General features: G+C 37.7%; 2 protein-coding genes across 4 annotated transcripts in view; one reads left to right on the forward strand and one right to left on the reverse strand.

The window, feature by feature from the left end:
- Positions 1-21749, reverse strand: part of RABL3 (RAB, member of RAS oncogene family like 3) — a 48029-nt gene extending 26280 nt beyond the window's left edge. The window contains exons 1-2 of the mRNA XM_079155354.1: positions 21661-21749; positions 16958-17049 (exon numbers count right to left, since the gene is read on the reverse strand). Of these exons, the coding sequence (XP_079011480.1) occupies positions 16958-17049; positions 21661-21706 (138 nt within the window). The 5' untranslated portion in view covers positions 21707-21749. The remainder of the gene's footprint in view (positions 1-16957; positions 17050-21660) is intronic.
- A 100-nt stretch (positions 21750-21849) lies between these two features.
- The window catches only part of GTF2E1 (general transcription factor IIE subunit 1), a 30148-nt gene continuing 29524 nt past the window's right edge, over positions 21850-22473 (forward strand). For 2 of the 3 annotated variants that reach the window (XR_013766456.1, XM_079155322.1), the window contains exon 1: positions 21850-21992. The gene's annotated coding sequence lies outside the window, so the exon portion shown is untranslated. Of the gene's footprint in view, positions 21993-22017; positions 22362-22473 lie in introns of those variants that run through there. The other variant, XM_079155323.1, reaches the window with a different exon arrangement.

The raw sequence follows: 22473 nt of genomic DNA on the forward strand, positions 1-22473 counted from the left end.
GTAAATGAGAACAAAGAAACATCATATCAAAAAAATCTCTGGGACACTATGAAAGCAATACTTAGAGGAAAATTTATTTCATGGAGCGCATTTAATAAAAGAAGTAAAACTCAACAAATAAACGACCTAACACTACGGCTCAAAGCCCTAGAAAAAGAAGAACAGACCAGCATCAAAAGTAGTAGAAGACAGGAAATAGTTAAAATCAGAGCTGAAATCAATGAAATTGAAACAAAAGAAACAATACAAAAAATTGACAAAATAAATAGTTGGTTCTTCGAAAAAATAAACAAAATTGATAAACCTTTAGCCACGCTAACAAAGAGAAGACGAGAGAAAACCCAAATCACTAAAATTCGGAATGAACAAGGAAATATCACAACAGACAGGATTGAAATACAAAACATAATTAGAAGCTATTTTGAAAATCTATACTCCAACAGAATAGAAAATTGTGAAGACATCAGCAGGTTTCTAGAGACATATGAATTGCCTAAACTGAACGAGGAGGACATAAACAATTTAAATAGACCAATTTCAAGTACTGAAATAGAAGAAGTCATCAAAAGCCTACCAACAAAGAAAAGTCCGGGACCAGATGGGTTCTCAGCTGAGTTCTACAAAACCTTTAAAGAAGAGCTCATTCCAATACTTCTCAAAGTATTCCATAAAATAGAAGAGGAGGGAACCCTCCCAAACTCATTCTATGAAGCCAATATCACCCTGATACCTAAACCAGACAGAGACACATCGAGGAAAGAAAACTTCAGAACAATATCCTTAATGAACATCGACGCAAAAATTCTCAACAAAATTTTAGCAAATCGCATACAAAAACATATTAAAAAGATAGTGCACCATGACCAAGTGGGTTTCATCCCAGGTATGCAAGGTTGGTTCAACATCAGGAAATCAATAAACGTAATTCACCATATTAATAGACTTAAAGTCAAGAATCACATGATTATTTCAATAGATGCAGAAAAAGCATTTGATAAAATACAGCACCCCTTCATGCTCAAAACACTAGAAAAAATAGGGATAGTGGGAACATTCCTTAACATTGTAAAGGCCATTTATGCTAAGCCCATGGCTAATATCATTCTAAATGGTGAAAAACTGAAAGCATTCCCCCTAAAAACTGGAACAAGGCAGGGATGCCCTCTTTCACCACTTCTATTCAACATCATTCTTGAGACTCTGGCCAGAGCAATTAGACAGACCAAAGAAATTAAAGGGATACGAATAGGAAAAGAAGAACTCAAACTATCCCTATTTGCTGATAATATGATTATATACTTAGAGGAACCAGGAAATTCCACCAGAAAACTTTTAGAACTCATAAGTGAATTCAGTAAAGTAGCAGGATATAACATCAATGCACATAAATCTAATGCATTTTTATACATAAGTGATGAATCTTTGGAAAGAATAATTAGGAAAACCACCTCATTCACAATAGCCTCGAAAAAAATAAAATACTTGGGAATCAATCTCACAAAAGAGGTGAAAGACCTCTACGATGAGAACTACAGAACACTAAAGAAAGAAATTAAAAGAAAACCTTAGAGGAACGTGGCCACTTGGATTCGGAGTGACTGCACCAGAGCTACAGGCGGTTGCCAGAGGAGAAGCTGCGCAGCGAGCTGTTTGGACTCAGAACTACGCTTCTGAACACCGGGGCCTGCCCTGAGGACGAGGAGGAGGAAGAGGAGCGCGGCCGCTTGGATTCGGGGTGACTACACCAGAGCTACAGGCGGTTGCCAGAGAAGGGGCTGCGTGGCGAGCTGTTTGGACTCAGACCACTTCTGAACACCGGGGCCTGCCCGGAGGAGTAGGAGGAGGAGGAGGAGGAGCGCGGCGGGTCCTTTGGACTCGCAGTGACTGCATTAGTGCTCCAGGCGGCCGCTCGGAGGAGAAGGCGAGTGGTGAGTTGTTTGGACTTAAAGGGACAGCTCCTGAACACAGGGGGGCTGCCTGGAGGAGAAGCGTGGTGGGTCGCTTGGTCTTGAGTGGCCACACCAGAGCTCCGGGTGGTTGCCCAGAGGACGCGTGCAGCGGGTCACGTGGATTCAGAGCCACTCAGAGCGACCGCTCCTGAACACCCGGGGGGTTATCTGGAGAAGGAGGAGGAACGGGGACGGTCACTTCGACTCGGAGTAATTGATTGCCCAGGGCTACGGGTGGTTTGTGGGAGGAGGCACGAAGTGAGTTTCTCGTACTCCTAGTGACCGCACCGGAATACTGGGCGGCTGTCTGGAGGAAGAGGCGTGTGGCGGGTCTCTGGGACTCAGAGCGATTGTACGGGGCCCCAGGTGGCTGCTCAGAGGAGGGGCTGCATAGCCAGGCGATTAGGTGCAGAGCAGGGTCCCAGGATCTAGGAGGCTTCTGGGTGGAAGAGCCGCACAGAGACAGGCTAAGGGCGGAGCGAAGGTTCCAGGCCTGCGGGCAGAACTCTGAGGAGGGGCAGCCTAAGGAGATTCATCTGCGAAGGGTGAGGCTCCCAGGCCCAGGAGGTAGGGCCGGGCCCCTGGGAACTTTGCAGAGGAGGCAGCCTAGCCCAGGCGGTAGCTGTAAATTGAGGGGAACCTCTACGAGGGAACTGACCAGCGAGACCTCCCCACCGGGTGAGTCTTCCCTGTTGGGGGAGGTTTCCCCACAAGGACGGTAAAACCAGAGACTCAGGCCCAAACAGGCCTTGCCTCAGCCCGCAGCCTAGGTCCCCTTTGGATGACCATTGGTCAACAAGTGGAGGCACCTCTGCCCACTAGCAGGGATTATACCCCACCTGAAGGCCACCACTCCTAGAGAGGCAGCTTCCTTGTGGAGCACCACATTATCAACTTCCTCCAAGACTTCAGCCTACTGAAGGCTAAGGGGGGATATATATAGAAATCTTCAGGGACATTGTAAGTCAATAGAGGAAATCTGCAATATCTCAGCGGTTCACTGATACCTGAACAGTATGAGAAAACAAGGAAAGAAAATGCTGCAAACAAATCTAGATGTTACATCAATAAAACCCAATGACAGCATGGCAGAAGAAATGACAGAAAAGGAGTTCAGAATGTACATAATTAAAATGATCAGAGAAGCAAACGATGAGATGAAAGAGCAAATGCAAGCATTGAATGATCGCACCAATCGACAGTTAAAAGAGCAAATACAGGAAGCAAAAGATCATTTCAATAAAGAGTTAGAGATATTGAAAAAAAACCAAACAGAAATCCTTGACATGAAGGAAACAATAAACCAAATTAAGAACTCCATAGAAAGCATATCCAATAGGATAGAACACCTGGAAGACAGAACCTCAGACATTGAAGACAAAATATTTAACCTTGAAAACAAAGTTGAACAAACAGAAGATGGTAAGAAATCATGAACAGAATCTACAAGAACTATGGGATATCATGAAAAGGCCAAATTTAAGAATTATTGGGATTGAGGAAGGCCTAGAGAAACAAGCCAAAGGAATGAACAATTTATTCAATGAAATAATATCATAAAATTTCCCAAATCTGAAGAATGAAATGGAAAATCAAGTTCAAGAGGCTTATAGGACTCCAAACACACAAAATTACAACAGACCCACACCAAAGCACATTATAATGAAAATACCTAACATACAAAATAAAGACAGAATTTTAAATGCTGTGAGAGAAAAGAACCAAATTACATTCAGGGGGAAACCAACACGGATATCAGCAGACTTTTCAATCCAGACCCTAAAAGCTAGAAGGGCCTGGAACAACATTTTCCAAGCCTTGAAAGAAAATGGATGCCAACCAAGAATCTTATACCCAGCAAAACTTACCTTCAAATTTGACGATGAAATAAAATCCTTCCATGATAAACAAAAGCTAAAAGAATTTACAAAAAGAAAGCCAGCATTACAGAACATTCTCAGCAAAATATTCCATGAGGAAGAGATGAAAAACAAAGAAGCAAATCAGCAAAGGGAGGAATTATCCTAAAGGAATTGTCGAATAAAGGAGGAAAGAAGTTGTGTCAAACAAATAAATAAACAAAATTTAAAGAATGAACCAATGACTGGGAAACCAAATCATTTCTCTATAATAACCCTGAATGTTAATGGCCTGAATTCATCAATCAAAAGACATAGACTAGCAGACTGGATTAAAAAGAAAGATCCAACAATATGTTGCCTGCAGGAGACTCACCTCATAGAAAAAGATACCCATAGACTAAAGGTGAAAGGATGGGGAAAAACATACCACGCACATGGACTCAGCAAAAAAGCTGGAGTATCCATCCTCATTTCTGATAATGTGGACTTCAAGCCAAAGTTAGTCAGAAGGGATAAAGAAGGTCATTTCATACTTCTTAAGGGAAGCATAAATCTGCAAGATATAACAATCATAAACATCTATGCCCCAAACAGTGGCTCATCCATGTATGTCAAACAAATCCTTCTCAATTTCAGAAACCAAATAGACCATAACACAATAATACTAGGTGATTGTAACACGCCTCTCTCACCACTGGACAGATCTTCCAAACAAAAATTGAACAAAGAAACCACAGATCTCAATAACACAATCAATAATTTAGACTTAACGGACATTTATAGAATATACCATCCAACCAAGAGCGAATACACTTTCTTCTCAGCAGCACATGGATCCTTCTCTAAAACAGACCATATATTATGCCACAAAGCTAATGTTAGCAAATACAAGAAGATAGAGACACTACCTTATATTCTATCAGATCATAATGGATTGAAGATAGAAATAAATGAAAGAGTAAAACACAGAAACTATTCCAACATCTGGAGATTAAACAATATGCTATTATATGATGAATGGATAACAGAAGATATTAGGAAGGAAATTAAAAAATTCTTAGAGGTAAATGAGAACAAAGAAGCATCATATCAAAATCTCTTGGACACTATGAAAGCAGTACTTAGAGGGAAATTTATTTCAAGGAGCGCATTTAATAAAAGAAGTAAAACTCAACAAATAAACGACCTAACACTACAGCTCAAAGCCCTAGAAAAAGAAGAACAGAACAGCACCAAAAGTAGTAGAAAGCAGGAAAGAGTTAAACTCAGAGCTGAAATCAATGAAATTGAAACAAAAGAAACAATACAAAAAATTGACAAAATAAATAGTTGGTTCTTCGAAAAAATAAACAAAATCGATAAACCTTTAGCCACACTAACAAAGAGAAGACGAGAGAAAACCCAAATCACTAAAATTCGGAATGAACAAGGAAATATCACAACAGACAGGATTGAAATACAAAACATAATTAGAAGCTATTTTGAAAATCTATACTCCAACAGAATAGAAAATTGTGAAGACATCAACAGGTTTCTAGAGACATATGAATTGCCTAAACTGAACGAGGAGGACATAAACAATTTAAATAGACCAATTTCAAGTACTGAAATAGAAGAAGTCATCAAAAGCCTACCAACAAAGAAAAGTCCGGGACCAGATGGGTTCTCAGCTGAGTTCTACAAAACCTTTAAAGAAGAGCTCATTCCAATACTTCTCAAAGTATTCCATAAAATAGAAGAGGAGGGAACCCTCCCAAACTCATTCTATGAAGCCAATATCACCCTGATACCTAAACCAGACAGAGACACATCGAGGAAAGAAAACTTCAGAACAATATCCTTAATGAACATCGACGCAAAAATTCTCAACAAAATTTTAGCAAATCGCATACAAAAACATATTAAAAAGATAGTGCACCATGAGCAAGTGGGTTTCATCCCAGGTATGCAAGGTTGGTTCAACATCAGGAAATCAATAAACGTAATTCACCATATTAATAGACTTAGAGTCAAGAATCACATGATTATTTCAATAGATGCAGAAAAAGCATTTGATAAAATACAGCACCCCTTCATGCTCAAAACACTAGAAAAAATAGGGATAGTGGGAACATTCCTTAACATTGTAAAGGCCATTTATGCTAAGCCCATGGCTAATATCATTCTAAATGGTGAAAAACTGAAAGCATTCCCCCTAAAAACTGGAACAAGGCAGGGATACCCTCTTTCACCACTTCTATTCAACATCGTTCTTGAGACTCTGGCCAGAGCAATTAGACAAACTAAAGAAATTAAATGGATACGAATTGGAAAAGAAGAACTCAAACTATCCCTGTTCGCTGATGACATGATTATATATTTAGAGGAACCTGGAAATTCCACCAGAAAACTTTTAGAACTCATAAGTGAATTCAGTAAAGTAGCAGGATATAACATCAATGCCCATAAATCCAACGCATTTTTATACATAAGTGATGAATCTTCAGAAAGAGAAATTAGGAAAACTACCCCATTCAAAATAGCCTCGAAGAAAATAAAATACTTGGGAATCAATCTCACAAAAGAGGTGAAAGACCTCTACAATGAGAACTATACAACACTAAAGAAAGAAATTAAAGAACACCTTAGAAGATGGAAAGATCTTCCATGTTCTTGGATAGGAAGAATTAATATTGTCAAAATGGCCATACTACCTAAAGTGCTATACAAATTCAATGCAATTCCAATTAAAATCCCAATGACGTACCTTACAGAAATAGAGCAAGCAATTATGAAATTCATCTGGAAGAATAAGAAACCCAGAATAGCTAAAGCAATCCTTAGCAGGAAGAGTGAAACAGGGGGTATTGCAATACCAGATCTTCAACTCTACTACAAAGCAATAGTAACAAAAACGGCATGGTATTGGTACCAAAATAGAAAGGTAGATCAATGGTACAGAATAGAGGACACGGACACAAACCCAAATAAATACAATTTTCTCATACTAGACAAAGGGGCCAAAAATATGCAATGGAGAAAAGATAGCCTCTTCAACAAATGTTGCTGGGAGAATTGGAAATCCACATGCAACAGAATGAAACTAAACCTATATCTCTCACCATGCACGAAACTAAACTCAAAATGGATTAAGGACCTCGGAATCAGACCAGAGACCCTGCAGATTATAGAAGAAAAAGTAGGTCCAAATCTTCACCTTGTTGGTCTAGGATCAGACTTCCGTAACAGGACTCCCATAGCACAAGAAATAAAAGCTAGAATCAACCACTGGGATAGATTCAAACTAAAAAGCTTTCTCTCAGCAAAGGAAACTATCAGCAATGCGAAGAAAGAGCCTACAGAGTGGGAGAATATCTTTGCCAATCATACTTCAGATAGAGCACTAATCTCCAGAATCTATAAAGAACTCAAAAAACTCTACTCCAAGAATTCAAATAATCCAGTCGACAAATGGGCTAAGGAAATGAATAGACACTTCACAGAAGAAGATCTACAAACAATCAACAAACATATGGAAAAATGTTCAACATCTCTAGTAATAAGAGAAATGCAAATCAAAACCACCCTAAGATTCCATCTCACCCCAATTAGAATGGCGATTATCAAGAATACGAGCAACAACAGGTGTTGGCAAGGATGTGGGGAGAAAGGTACACTCATACATTGCTGGTGGGGCTGCAAATTAGTGCAGCCACTCTGGAAAGCAGTGTGGAGATTCCTTAGAAAACTCGGAATGGACCCTCCATTTGACCCAGCTATCCCACTCCTTGGCCTATACCCAAAGGACTTAAAATCAGCATACTACAGAGATACAGCCACATCAATGTTCACAGCTGCTTAATTCACAATAGCCAGACTGTGGAACCAACCTAGATGCCCTTCAATTGATGAGTGGATAAAGAAACTGTGGTATAAATATACAATGGAATATTACTCAGCCATAAAGAATGATAAAATGATGGCATTTGCAGGCAAATGGATGAAACTGGAGAATATCATGCTAAGTGAGAAAAGCCAATCTCAAAAAGCCAAAGGACGAATGATATCGCTAATAAGTGGAGGATGACACATAATGGGGGGGAGGGAAGGGTTAGTGTTAGGGTTAGAGTTAGGGTTAGGGAGGGGGGAAAGTATGGAGGAAGGAACTACTGTATAGAGGGTAAAGAGGGGTCGGAGGGGTGGGGGGAAGGGAAAAAATAACAGAATGAATCAAACAACATTACTCTATGTAAATTTATGATTACAGAAATGGTATGCCTTTACGCCATGTACAGAGAAACAACATGTATCCCATTTGTTTACAATAAAAAAAAAAAAAAAAAACAATCAGCCAGTTAAACTATACCCACCTGAGTAGGTTGTAACCAATTAAAAAAAAAAAAAAAAAAAAAAAAAAAAAAAAGAAAACCTTAGAAGATGGAAAGATCTCCCATGTTCTTGGATAGGAAGAATTAATATTGTCAAAATGGCCATACTACCAATAGTGCTATACAGATTCAATGCAATTCCAATTAAAATCCCAATGACGTACCTTACAGAAATAGAGCAAGCAATTATGAAATTCATCTGGAAGAATAAGAAACCCAGAATAGCCAAAGCAATCCTTAGCAGAAGAGTGAAGCAGGGGGTATCACAATACCAGATCTTCAACTCTACTTCAAAGCAACAGTAACAAAAACGGCATGGTATTGGTACCAAAATAGAAAGGTAGATCAATGGTACAGAATAGAGGACATGGACACAAACCCAAATAAATACAATTTTCTCATACTAGACAAAGGGGCCAAAAATATGCAATGGAGAAAAGATAGCCTCTTCAACAAATGTTGCTGGGAGAATTGGAAATCCATATGCAACAGAATGAAACTAAACCCATATCTCTCACTGTGCACGAAATAAACTCAAAATGGATTAAGGACCTCGGAATCAGACCAGAGACCCTGCAGATTATAGAAGAAAAAGTAGGTCCAGATCTTCAACATGTCGGCTTAGGACCAGACTTCCTCAACAGGACTCCTATAGCACACGAAATAAAAGCAAGAATCAATAACTGGGATAGATTCAAACTAAAAAGCTTTCTCTCAGCAAAGGAAACTACTAGCAATGCGAAGAAAGAGCCTACAGAGTGGGAGAAAATCTTTGCCAATCATACTTCAGATAGAGCACTAATCTCCAGAATCTATAAAGAACTCAAAAAACTCTACACCAAGAATACAAATAATCCAATCGACAAATGGGCTAAGGAAATGAATAGATACTTCACAGAAGAAGATCTACAAACAATCAACAATCATATGGAAAAATGTTCAACATCTCTAGTAATGAGAGAAATGCAAATCAAAACCACCCTAAGATTCCATCTCACTCCAATTAGAATGGCGATTATCAAGAATACGAGCAACAACAGGTGTTGGCGAGGATGTGGGGAGAAAAGTACACTTGTACATTGCTGGTGGGGCTGCAAATTAGTGCAGCCACTCTGGAAAGCAGTGTGGAGATTCTTTAGAAAACTTGGAATGGACCCACCATTTGACCCAGTGTCCCACTCCTTGGCCTATACCCAAAGGACTTAAAATCAGCATACTACAGAGATACAGCCACATCAATGTTCATAGCTGCTCAATTCACCACAGCCAGATTGTGGAACCAACCTAGATGCCCTTCAATTGATGAATGGATAAAGAAACTGTGGTGTATATATACAATGGAATATTATTCAGCCATAAAGAATGATAAAATTATGGCATTTGCAGCCAAATGGATGAAACTGGAGAATATCATGGTAAGTGAGATAAGCCAATCTCAAAAAACCAAAGGACGAATGATATTGCTAATAAGTGGATGATGACGACACATAATGGGGGGAGGGAGGGGTTAGTGTTAGGGTTAGAGTTAGGGTTAGGGAGGGGGGCAAGAATGAATGAAGGACGGACTGTATAGAGGGAAAAGCGGGGTGGGAGGGGTGGGGGAAAGGGGAAAAAACAGAATGAATCAAACAACATTACCCTATGTAAATTTATGATTATAGATATGGTATGCCTTTACGCCATGTACAAACAGAGAAACAACATGTATCCCATTTGTTTACAATAAAAAAAAAAAGAAGCAAAAGCAATTAACTGAGGGAGTAGGGGTTTACATCTAAGTTTCTTTTCAATGTGCTATAACCATTTGTAGAAAGGGAGCTAGAAGAGTCTAAAGAAAAATTTTGTTCAGTGTATGCTATATTGTCTCCCAAACCTAAATAAAATTACCATTGAATTCACAATCTAAAACTCATATTTCTTCTGTAAGCATTTAGAAACATGGTAGGCTGAAATAACACAGAGAGGTCACTTCCCTTTTCAAAACTCATACAAATGCTATGAAAATATTTTCAGAAAGAGAAAGAAAGAGAGAATAAACTACCCCAAAAGAAAGTCAAGAGAAAGAAAGGGATATCTCCAAAGGATAGAAATGAAGATAGCACTTAACTCAGAGTAAGAAGTGAGAACTGACACAAATTCAGATATAGCTTCAGGGGCTGGTGACTGGATTTTAGTGTCTATCCAGGAATAGCAGACCCATTTTCCAGCTTTTAAGGTAAGACTCTGTGTGGGTGAATGATAAAAACTAAAATGTGATTTTTTTCTTGAAATCTGGACACTTGATGAGCTGCCTAGTCAGTGAAAGAGATAGTTGGAAAATTTCTGTCCACAGACTCAGGGAAACAGAAAAAAAACTTTGTCAAGGATCAGCTGGGGGTGGTAGAGAACAGGCAAAAGGTCTACAGAACCATACGCCTGTACTAAATCGGATGCTGGGAGAATTTATATGACATTATTTATATGACATGGAAACTGAGCTGAGAAATTACAAGAACCATGAACATTCCAGGGGGCTTAGGAAACAAAAGATATAAAAAGGCACTGTACAAGGATATTTTTACAACATCTGAGAATTTAGAAACATGTAGAACTTCAACAGGATGAAGAAAAAAAATTCTGCTGAAAATGTGAATATTTTCCAAGAATTACAAACAATACAAGGAGATATATTTTTACAAAATAGAGCAGCATATACAGTAGGTAGGACTCTTCTCCTATAACCACCGAAATAGTATAATCCAAAAGAAACTATAAGTATGCTGAAATGATTACAATAAAAACTGAAACCATACTGAGAAAAATAGTACATTTAAAATATTTTGGGCACTTGAAAAAGAACCAAAAGGTACACCGAGAAATTAAAACTTACAGTTACTTAAAATGAAAAACTTGATGAATACATTAAAAAGTAGATTAGATATAGTAGAAAGAGACTCTCAGTTAACTAGAAGAAAAATGAGTACACCATCCAGAATACAGCGAGAAGAAATAAAGAATAGAAAGTATGGAAGTACAATTAAAAGATACTGAGGGAAAACATAAAAATTCAAAAGGAAGAGAGAGTGAATGAGAAACAAACAGATAATGGTTTAAAATTCTGAAAAATGAAGATATGAGAAGTATAACAATTTCTGAATAGGATGATGAAGGAAACCTCATTTGTACCTAGACATATGTTAGAATAACTGCAGAACATTAAATATTTTAAAAACCCATATTTTTATAAGCAACTAGAAAAGAAATTAACCTTAAAAAGAATAGTAATTAGGTGAAGAGAAGATTTCTAATCAAAAGCAATATAAGTCAGAGTTCAAAGAAGAGAATAATAATAACATCAGTTTAGCTACCTACCTACTATTCCTTCCCTGTTTGCTTCTTCTATTTTTTTATTTTTATTTTTTTTTACATTTTTAAAAATTTATTTATTTATTTTATTTTTTTTAATTGTAAACAAATGGGATACATGTTGTTTCTCTGTTTGTACATGGTGTAAAGGCATACCATTTGCGTAATCATAAATTTACATAATGTTGTTTGATTCATTCTGTTATTTTTTCCCTTCCCCCAACCCCTCTCACCCCTCTTTTCCCTCTATATAGTCCTTCCTTCCTCCATTCTTGCCCCCCTCCCTAACCCTAACTCTAACCCTAACACTAACCCTTCCGTCCCCCCCATTATGTGTCATCCTCCACTTATTAGCGATATCATTCGTCCTTTGGCTTTTTGAGATTGGCTTATCTCACTTAGCATGATATTCTCCAATTTCATCCATTTGCCTGCAAATGCCATCATTTTATCATTCTTTATGGCTGAGTAATATTCCATTGTATATATATACCACAGTTTCTTTATCCACTCATCAATTGAAGGGCATCTAGGTTGGTTCCACAGTCTGGCTATTGTGAATTAAGCAGCTGTGAACATTGATGTGGCTGTATCTCTGTAGTATGCTGATTTTAAGTCCTTTGGGTATAGGCCAAGGAGTGGGATAGCTGGGTCAAATGGAGGGTCCATTCCAAGTTTTCTAAGGAATCTCCACACTGCTTTCCAGAGTGGCTGCACTAATTTGCAGCCCCACCAGCAATGTATGAGTGTACCTTTCTCCCCACATCCTTGCCAACACCTGTTGTTGCTCGTATTCTTGATAATCGCCATTCTAATTGGGGTGAGATGGAATCTTAGGGTGGTTTTGATTTGCATTTCTCTTATTACTAGAGATGTTGAACATTTTTCCATATGTTTGTTGATTGTTTGTAGATCTTCTTCTGTGAAGTATCTATTCATTTCCTTAGCCCATTTGTCAACTGGATTATATGAATTCTTGGAGTAGAGTTTTTTGAGTTCTTTATAGATTCTGGAGATTAGTGCTCTATCTGAAGTATGATTGGCAAAGATATTCTCCCACTCTGTAGGCTCTTTCTTCACATTGCTGATAGTTTCCTTTGCTGAGAGAAAGCTTTTTAGTCTGAATCTATCCCAGTCATTGATTCTTGCTCTTATTTCTTGTGCTATGGGAGTCCTGTTGAGGAAGTCTGGTCCTAAACCAACATGTTGAAGATCTGGACCTACTTTTTCTTCTATAATCTGCAGGGTCTCTGGTCTGATTCCGAGGTCCTTAATCCATTTTGAGTTTAGTTTCGTGCATGGTGAGAGATATGGGTTTAGTTTCATTCTGTTGCATATGGATTTCCAATTCTCCCAGCAACATTTGTTGAAGAGGCTATCTTTTCTCCATTGCATATTTTTGGCACCTTTGTCTAGGATGAGAAAATTGTATTTATTTGGGTTTGTGTCCATGTCCTCTATTCTTTACCATTGATCTACCTTTCTATTTTGGTACCAATACCATGCCGTTTTTGTTACTATTGCTTTGTAGTAGAGTTGAAGATCTGGTATTGTGATACCCCCTGTTTCATTTTTCCTGCTAAGGATTGCTTTAGCTATTCTGGGTTTCTTATTCTTCCAGATGAATTTCATAATTGTTTGCTCTATTTCTGTAAGGTACGTCATTGGGATTTTAATTGGAATTGCATTGAATCTGTATAGCACTTTAGGTAGTATGGCCATTTTGACAATATTAATTCTTCCTATCCAAGATCATGGAAGATCTTTCCATCTTCTAAGGTGTTCTTTAATTTCTTTCTTTAGTGTTGTATAGTTCTCATTGTAGAGGTCTTCCACCTCTTTTGTGAGATTGATTCCCAAGTATTTTATTTTTTTCGAGGCTATTGTGAATGGGGTAGTTTTCCTAATTTCTCTTTCTGAAGATTCATCACTTATGTATAAAAATGCGTTGGATTTATGGGCATTGATGTTATATCCTGCTACTTTACTGAATTCACTTATGAGTTCTAAAAGTTTTCTGGTGGAATTTCCAGGTTCCTCTAAATATATAATCATGTCATCAGCGAACAGGGATAGTTTGAGTTCTTCTTTTCCAATTCGTATCCATTTAATTTCTTTAGTTTGTCTAATTGCTCTGGCCAGAGTCTCAAGAACGATGTTGAATAGAAGTGGTGAAAGAGGGCATCCCTGCCTTGTTTCAGTTTTTAGGGGGAATGCTTTCAGTTTTTCACCATTTAGAATGATATTAGCCATGGGCTTAGCATAAATGGCCTTTACAATGTTAAGGAATGTTCCCACTATCCCTATTTTTTCTAGTGTTTTGAGCATGAAGGGGTGCTGTATTTTATCAAATGCTTTTTCTGCATCTATTGAAATAATCATGTGATTCTTGACTTTAAGTCTATTAATATGGTGAATTACGTTTATTGATTTCCTGATGTTGAACCAACCTTGCATACCTGGGATGAAACCCACTTGATCATGGTGCACTATCTTTTTAATATGTTTTTGTATGCGATTTGCTAAAATTTTGTTGAGAATTTTTGCGTCGATGTTTATTAAGGATATTGGTCTGAAGTTTTCTTTCCTCAATGTGTCTCTGTCTGGTTTAGGTATCAGTGTGATATTGGCTTCATAGAATGAGTTTGGGAGGGTTCCCTCCTCTTCTATTTTATGGAATACTTTGAGAAGTATTGGAATGAGCTCTTCTTTAAAGGTTTTGTAGAACTCAGCTGAGAACCCATCTGGTCCCGGACTTTTCTTTGTTGGTAGGCTTTTGATGACTTCTTCTATTTCAGTACTTGAAATTGGTCTATTTAAATTGTTTATGTCCTCCTCGTTCAGTTTAGGCAATTCATATGTCTCTAGAAACCTGTTGATGTCGTCGAAATTTTCTATTTTTTTGGAGTATAGATTTTCAAAATAGCTTCTAATTATGTTTTGTATTTCACTTGTGTCTGTTGTGATATTTCCTTGTTCATTCCGAATTTTAGTGATTTGGGTTTTCTCTCGTCTTCTCTTTGTTAGTGTGGTAAAGGTTTATCAATTTTGTTTATTTTTTTGAAGAACCAACTATTTATTTTGTCAATTTTTTATATTGTTTCTTTTGTTTCAATTTCATTGATTTCAGCTCTGATTTTAACTATTTCCTGTCTTCTACTACTTTTGATGCTGTTCTGTTCTTCTTTTTCTACAGCTTTGAGCTGTAGTGTTAGGTCGTTTATTTGTTGAGTTTTACTTCTTTTATTAAATGCGCTCCATGAAATAAATTTCCCTCTAAGTACTGCTTTCATAGTGTCCCAGAGATTTTGATATGATGTTTCTTTGTTCTCACTTACCTCTAAGAGTTTTTAAATTTCCTTCCTAATATCTTCTGTTATCCATTCATCATATAATAGCATATTGTTTAATCTCCAGATGTTGGAATAGTTTCTGTGTTTTACTCTTTCATTTATTTCTAACTTCAATCCATTATGATCTGATAGAATACATGGTATATTTAACCTTGAAAACAAAGTTGAACAAACAGAGAAGATGGTAAGAAATCATGAACAGAATCTACAAGAACTATGGGATATCATGAAAAGGCCAAATTTAAGAATTATTGGGATTGAGGATGGCCTAGAGAAACCAGCCAAAGGAATGAACAATTTATTCAATGAAATAATATCAGAAAATTTCCCAAATCTGAAGAATGAAATGGAAAATAAAGTTCAAGAGGCTTATAGGACTCCAAATACACAAAATTACAACAGACCCACATCAAAGCACATTATAATGAAAATACCTAACATAGAAAATAAAGACAGAATTTTAAAGGCTGAGAGAGAAAAGAACCAAATTACATTCAGGGGGAAACCAATACGGATATCAGCAGATTTTTCAATCCAGACCCTAAAAGCTAGAAGGGCCTGGAACAACATTTTTCAAGCCTTGAAAGAAAATGGATGCCAACCAAGAATCTTATACCCAGCAAAACTTACCTTCAAATTTGACAATGAAATAAAATCCTTCCATGATAAACAAAAGCTAAAAGAATTTACAAAAAGAAAGCCAGCATTACAGATCATTCTCAGCAAAATATTCCATGAGGAAGAGATGAAAAACAAAGAAGCAAATCAGCAAAGGGAGGAATTATCCTAAAGGAATTGTCAAATAAAAGAGGAAACCAGTTGTGTCAAACAAATAAATAAACAAAATTTTAAAAATGAACCAAATGACCGGGAAACCAAATCATATCTCTATAATAACCCTGAATGTTAATGGCCTGAATTCATCAATCAAAAGACATAGACTGGCAGATTGGATTAAAAAGAAAAATCCAACAATATGTTGCCTGCAGGAGACTCACCTCATAGAAAAAGATACCCAGAGACTAAAGGTGAAAGGATGGGGAAAAACATACTATGCACATGGACTCAGCAAAAAAGCTGGAGTATCCATTCTCATTTCAGATAATGTGGACTTCAAGCCCAAGTTAGTCAGAAGGGATAACGAAGGTCATTTCATACTGCTTAAGGGAAGCATAAATCAACAAGATATAACAATCATAAACATCTATGCCCCAAACAGTGGCTCATCCATGTATGTCAAACAAATCCTTCTCAATTCCAGAAACCAAATAGACCATAACACAATAATACTAGGTGATTTTAACACGCCTCTCTCACTACTGGACAGATCTTCCAGACAAAAATTGAACAAAGAAACCATAGATCTCAATAACACAATCAATAATTTAGACTTAACGGACATTTATAGAATATACCATCCAACCAAGAGTGAATACATTTTCTTCTCAGCAGCACATGGATCCTTCTCTAAAATAGACCATATATTATGCCCTGTTTGCTTCTTAACTCAAAGGTGAGCAGTGTGTCAGCTTATCAGACTTGTCCAGAACTAGCTGGAATTAGCAAAGACCAACAGTATCTGGGAAGATACTTAATTCATTGGAAACTGCACCTGATTCCTAAATGTGAGGTGAAACAGATAACCTAGACATGAGGATCCAAAAGCTTCTGCCTTTCCACTGTTTCTAAGCCAAAAGTTGCAATCTTAGTGGCACAGGCTTAGGCAGAATTACTTATAGATCATGTTAATCAAACTCTGGATATATATCATAGTGATTAAAAATGAAGTCTGTGGAATCAGACTAAATGTTTCAAATCTCACCCTATTTTTTATAAGTTGAGTGAATTAGTTGTTACTTGTCTATGCCTTAGATTTTGCACCTTTATAGCACAGCTTCAAAAAAATTATATAAGCTAAGACATGTAAAGCATATGGCATAGTACATGGCACATACCAGCTATTTAACAAAACCCAGCTTTTATTATTACTTAATCTTTACTGTAGTATAATTTGATCATTTAGTATGAAGGTATTATCTTTAGTATGACTACTAAAAATATGAAATGTAAGATATACATACTCTGACGTCCACTGAGCAGCCTACAGTCCATGATGGATTTCCCAGCACTTGATTTTGGCATAGAAGATGGACTAGTGAAGATTTCCCAACACCTGGAAAAGATACAAGAACTCTAGTCATTTAAAAGACATACTGAAATCTATTATGGTCAAAGTAATGAGAATATGCAGTAATAACTGTATTTAAAGCACAGTTGTTTAAAGGGTGTTCAGAACATACCAGCAATATAAGCTTTACTGAATGAAAGTGAAGATGGTTAAGGGCAGTGATCCTCTACAATTTAGCATAACAATCAGAAAGCTTGTTAAAACACAGAATGCTGGGTCTTGGCTCCGGGCTTTTGGATTTAGCAGGTCTGTAATGGGGTTCGGGATTTTAAAATTTCTATCATGTTCCCAGGTAATATTGATGCTACGAGTCTGAGAGCTTCACTTTGAGAACCATTGGAGTAGGGCAATTTCATAACTAATTCCTTTCCTGGTGAATATTTGATTATTTATTCAGCCTATTTTAGAACTATAGAATGTTACCAGATCTTGGAGGTAATCTATCTACCCTGCATACCCATGATGAATAGGTCCCTTTTCATGGCACCTTGTTAGCCTGTGCGTGAATGCTGTCAGTAGCAGGACTCACCATCTAACAAATCTATATTCAGGCACTCCAGTTCTCCCATTTTTTAAAAGCAGCCAACTGCTTGGCACAAATTTACCCTTTAGATCAAAAGAGAGACTTTATTTTCTTCTACATCATGGCCTTTTTCTTGGAAGCAGCACTTAATCCCATTTTAGATCTCTTTCTGGTCTTCAGGCAATCTAATTATTAATGCTAAGGGTGGCACTTGGAGATCTGTATGAAGAAAGGGAATGAACACTCCCCTTACATCCATCTGTGGAGTCTCTCATTCATTTAAAAGCATTTTGGGATTCCATCATGGCAAATATAGTTGGGAAATCTTTATGACTCACTAGCTACAGCAATGATTTAGATCATCTCTTTTTGTGAATTATTATGCATGAATCCATCACTTATGCTTATTCCTTGTTAGGAAAAAAAAAATATTTAAAGACATCTAGAAAGTACCAAAAAAAAAAAGAAGAAGAAGGAAAGAAAAATCATTGGGAGACCATTGTTGTCAACATGTAGGTTTATTTAAATTCCACTAGATGGGTTTTTCTATAAGCAGGTGGTTACTGTGATTATATACATAGTATACTTTAAAAACAATAAAAAGATAAATCTTTCCTCACAGAGCTTGCTCTACCAGGAACAGCCTACCCATCCTTTCATCTCCCACAATGACCTGGTCAATTGCTCTTTCGAGGCTCAGGAACATTAAAAAAGTATTTTATGACTCCATTCAGGTAGAACTAAGCACATCATCCACTGGGCTTCCACTATACGCAGTACTTTTTCCTACAGGGCACTTCAAACAGTCTCACTCGTTTCTCGGTTTTATTCACTGTTTTAAGTTCCTTGAGGGTTGGGGCTGGGTTTACTCATCTTCATCTATCGTACTCAGAACAGGACCTTAATTAGTATTTATTTAGTGACTCAAAGTTTGCACGTGAATGGGTATGGTTGTGTTATGTCTGTGACCTGGGAGGCTGAGGCAGGAGGATTCCAAGTTCAAGGACAGTTTGGCAAGTCAGCAAGACCCTGTCGCAATACATAGCAAATAAAAGGCCTGGGGGTATAACTCAGTGGGTAGAGCACATCTGGGTTTAATCCTCAGTATCATGGTGAGGGAGAGTTCACATGTTGTTATATAATCTTCATACACATTTTTAATATTCCCATAGTACTTTAGACAGTAGATATAATGATTTATTTAACTATATTCCCATTATTACATATTTAGGGTGTTTAAAAATATCTCCTTGGTAGTCTTCCCAGAAAAATCAACATGTACAAAGGAAAAAATTTAAAAGTTCTTAATACATGTTGACAAATTACTTTCATCTCATTACACTGTCACCAGTCACACACATGAATGTGTGTATTTTTATGTACAATAGTATCATATAGCTATCTTTCTTCAACTTTGCTATTTTGATAAGAGAAAAAAATGACATTTGCTTTAGTCTGCTTTTCTTTACTTTCTGAGAATGACATACATTATGATCATCTCTGCAGATCTTTCCCCTCTTATGAATTCTCTGTTGATGAGCTCTGCCCATTTATCTACTGGGTTTTAGTGTTAATTTATATGACTTCTTTATACACTGAAATTATATCATCTAATATAATTGAACAATTTTCTCAAGTTTTTCTTTTATTCTTTTTTTCTTAACATATTGGTATTTAGGATTTCTGAGTACTCAAATTTCATTTCATTGCATAAGTTCATTACTGCATTGCATATGTTATGGTTAATCTTTAGGGCACATTGTTAACATTGTGTTTACATATGGGTTTATGTTGGAGGCACATATCAAGGCATTTAGTTATCAGCCTGATGCAAGGCTTCAGTCTTAATTTAGCTTAACTGTATCAGGGTAAATATGCAGTTAATATTATATATCCCTCCATGAACAAACAACTTTGGATGGTAAGTATTAGTGACATTGGATCAAACTCTTAATAATTACAAACAGCTGAAATACTAGGGTATAGTGGCCAATTATTCATTTCTTTCACAATTTTAGGAGGTTCTTATTCTATGCTTTTGCCTTTACAAGTAAATTAGATCAAAAGAATGAACTTGATTTACTTTGGGAAAAAAGGCCCAATATAATCAAATAAATATCAGTTCCAAATACAGCTGTTGGTAATGTATAAAGCTCATCTCTAATCTCTGAAAGAACAAAAACAGTATGTGTATGTTATAAAATCCTTTCACAATTCCTTATTAGATCATCAGATATTTCTGTAGGATACAAAAGAAGCCTCTAAATCTCAAGTCATCCCTTTATGTATTTGTAAAACTCTCAAAATTTCACACGGGAAATAAGCCTTTATTCAAAAATTAACTTTAAAGTTTGAATAGTCAGATAAAGTGTAAAGTGTGTATTCTGACCTGTTAGATAGAAAATCACTGTTAAAAGGAAACTGATAAAAAGACAATAACTGACTTTGCACATAAAACCTAATAGTGAATGTGTGACAAGATTAGTCACTTTCCAGGTGGGCACTGTGTGGGCCCTGATGTCTGTTTTTAAAAATAATGAATAATGGAGTGGGGGAAAAGCTCACTAATTGCCTACTTTTCCATACTTAATACAGTAGCCAATTCCACCTGTTAATGCAATGCACTGATTCTATAGTTAAAAGCCCTGCACCTAACTCAGTGCCTACTGAAAAACACAATCAATAAACTAATTCCAACAGCAAGTAACATAAAGAGATTGCTAGCTACAGTAGAAAAGGGAATTATACATCTACTTTACACATCGTTAAGAACTGTTAGCTCTGGAGTCTAGTTTTACATTGTATTTGGTGATCTCTTGCCAAGTCTCTTCAGGCCACCATTACTTTCTTCATCTATAAAACTGAGTGATTTTATTGACAATGCCACTTTAAGCTACATAATAGAAGAAATGAAATTGACATACATTGGAATTATATTCATAGATTTTCATAATGCAACTTTCTTTGAGGACTATTAAATAATACTTTTTGTAAGATATTTTGTAATGTAAATGCTCCCAGGCAATGTGAAGCTGTTCCTCTCCCCACCACAATTTGATATACTTTCTGTAAGGCTAGCTTTCACCAAGTTCTTTGGGGTATGCCTTCTTTGTCTCCAAACATGGAACACAATGTTATTCCTCATAGCACACAAAGGTCAACTCCAGAAAAGCACATCTATAAATACACAGCATTTATTCAAGTTAAGGCGAGTAGGAGGTTATGGTAGGAAAGATTGTAAGGCTGCGGGGTCCAGTAATGGCGATGGTGCAGATTTCAACGGTAGTTTTCAAAACTACCAGAGTGTCAAAAGAAATATTTTAACACTAGAATTAAGTTGGGCTTAGCAGTAAGTCCTAGCCACTTCCGAGTGTGGCCTTCATTTTAATTTCTCTATTTCCTACCATTTAGAACATAGTAGATTTTTCAGTTAAGATTATATGAGAAAATGGAAATCCAGTTTGGGATTAAGAGTGAAATAGGGCTACCACTCACTATTTCACTGCATAATTTATGTGTTTAAACGCGTGGGTTCAAACCAGTTGTCATTTATAACTCTGCGTCTCGCTTTTCCCTCCTCCAAAACGGGATCAAAGGACTAATCTCGGAATTAAATGAGTTACTATAGCAAAGCGCTTGCCAGTATCATTTTTGGTGCACGTCTGACTTAACAAAATATCTTGAAGGCACTGTTCTACTAACTTCTGTCCCTTACAGTGCTCCCAATAAAAAAAACCAGTGCCAGCATTTTTTTTAAAATAAAGCAACTGACAAAAATAGATTATCATTATTATTTTTAAATAAATTAATTATCTTAAGCAGGGTTCACTCGGGAGCCAGACTTGGAAAATCGCGACGGCAGAGAAGGGCCATAGCCCCACGACTGCCACTCGCGCGACGACGACGCTTCGTCAAATGGAGCAAAGTCCTCTGGGAAGTGTAGTCTTTAGGCTTTGAAAGGGATCTCAGCTACGGACCGAAAAGCCAGGAAGTTGGGGGACAGCAGTGAGGGGTGAGGGGTATTGGATAACTGAAAAGTGTCGGGAGCCCCAGAGGTGGATTTAGTCGCTCACCTGAGTCTCCCAACACCAGTACCTTCACCCGATCCAGGGACGCCATCTTGCTACTGTTCCCCGGGGTCAACGCCTGTTCCGGGATTCTAGGCCAATCACAGCGGGACATGGAGGGCAGGGCTTCAATTTCATTGGCCGGTCGCAGCGTGACTGTCTTGATTGAAGGCTACATTGTACCGATAGGCTGGTCTGGTTAAAGGCAGCGAGTGGTTTCCAACGCTGGTCGCAGAAATAAGACGTTTTCTTTGTCGCACAAGTGGCGTGGGCTTGTTTAAGCCGGTAGTTGAGGTGCTGAGGGAAGCTGTAGTGGGAGTGTTCGAGGATTCGCTTCGGTAAACCTAATTCCCTTGTTCCCTGTGGCCTGGCGTCGTATTTCATGGCTTCTCTTTTCGCTCCTCTTTCTTTAACTGTCCCCCTCTCCCTAGCCACCTTTTATCTTTAGTCCTCCAAAGAACCATTGACCCCGGAGCGGCCCGTCTGCGACCTCGGGTAGGACGGACGTGGCTGCGCCAAGTGTGGCCCTCGACCCACAGGAAGAGCCTGAGGGAATGTGGGGTCTCGGGGTCTCGCAGTGGGGAGGACTGAACACTACTGAACGCGGCTCCTGGAGGGCTGCGGGGTCAGGAGGTTTCGCGGTAGTGTGCCGCTTTATGTGAAGGCGTGGAGCGTGCCATGAAATACAGTGACTGAGAAAAATGCAGGTAGACTTGTGGAATCTAAGTTCTTCTAGAACTGAGTAGTAGTATACTGGAATAATTCAGTTGGACGCCCTGCATCCACTCCTTTCTCCTTTTATTCTCTACCCAGTCGGCA

The sequence above is a fragment of the Sciurus vulgaris genome (assembly GCF_902686455.1).
Source record: "Sciurus vulgaris genome assembly, chromosome: 10".
Classification (NCBI taxonomy): domain Eukaryota; kingdom Metazoa; phylum Chordata; class Mammalia; order Rodentia; family Sciuridae; genus Sciurus; species Sciurus vulgaris.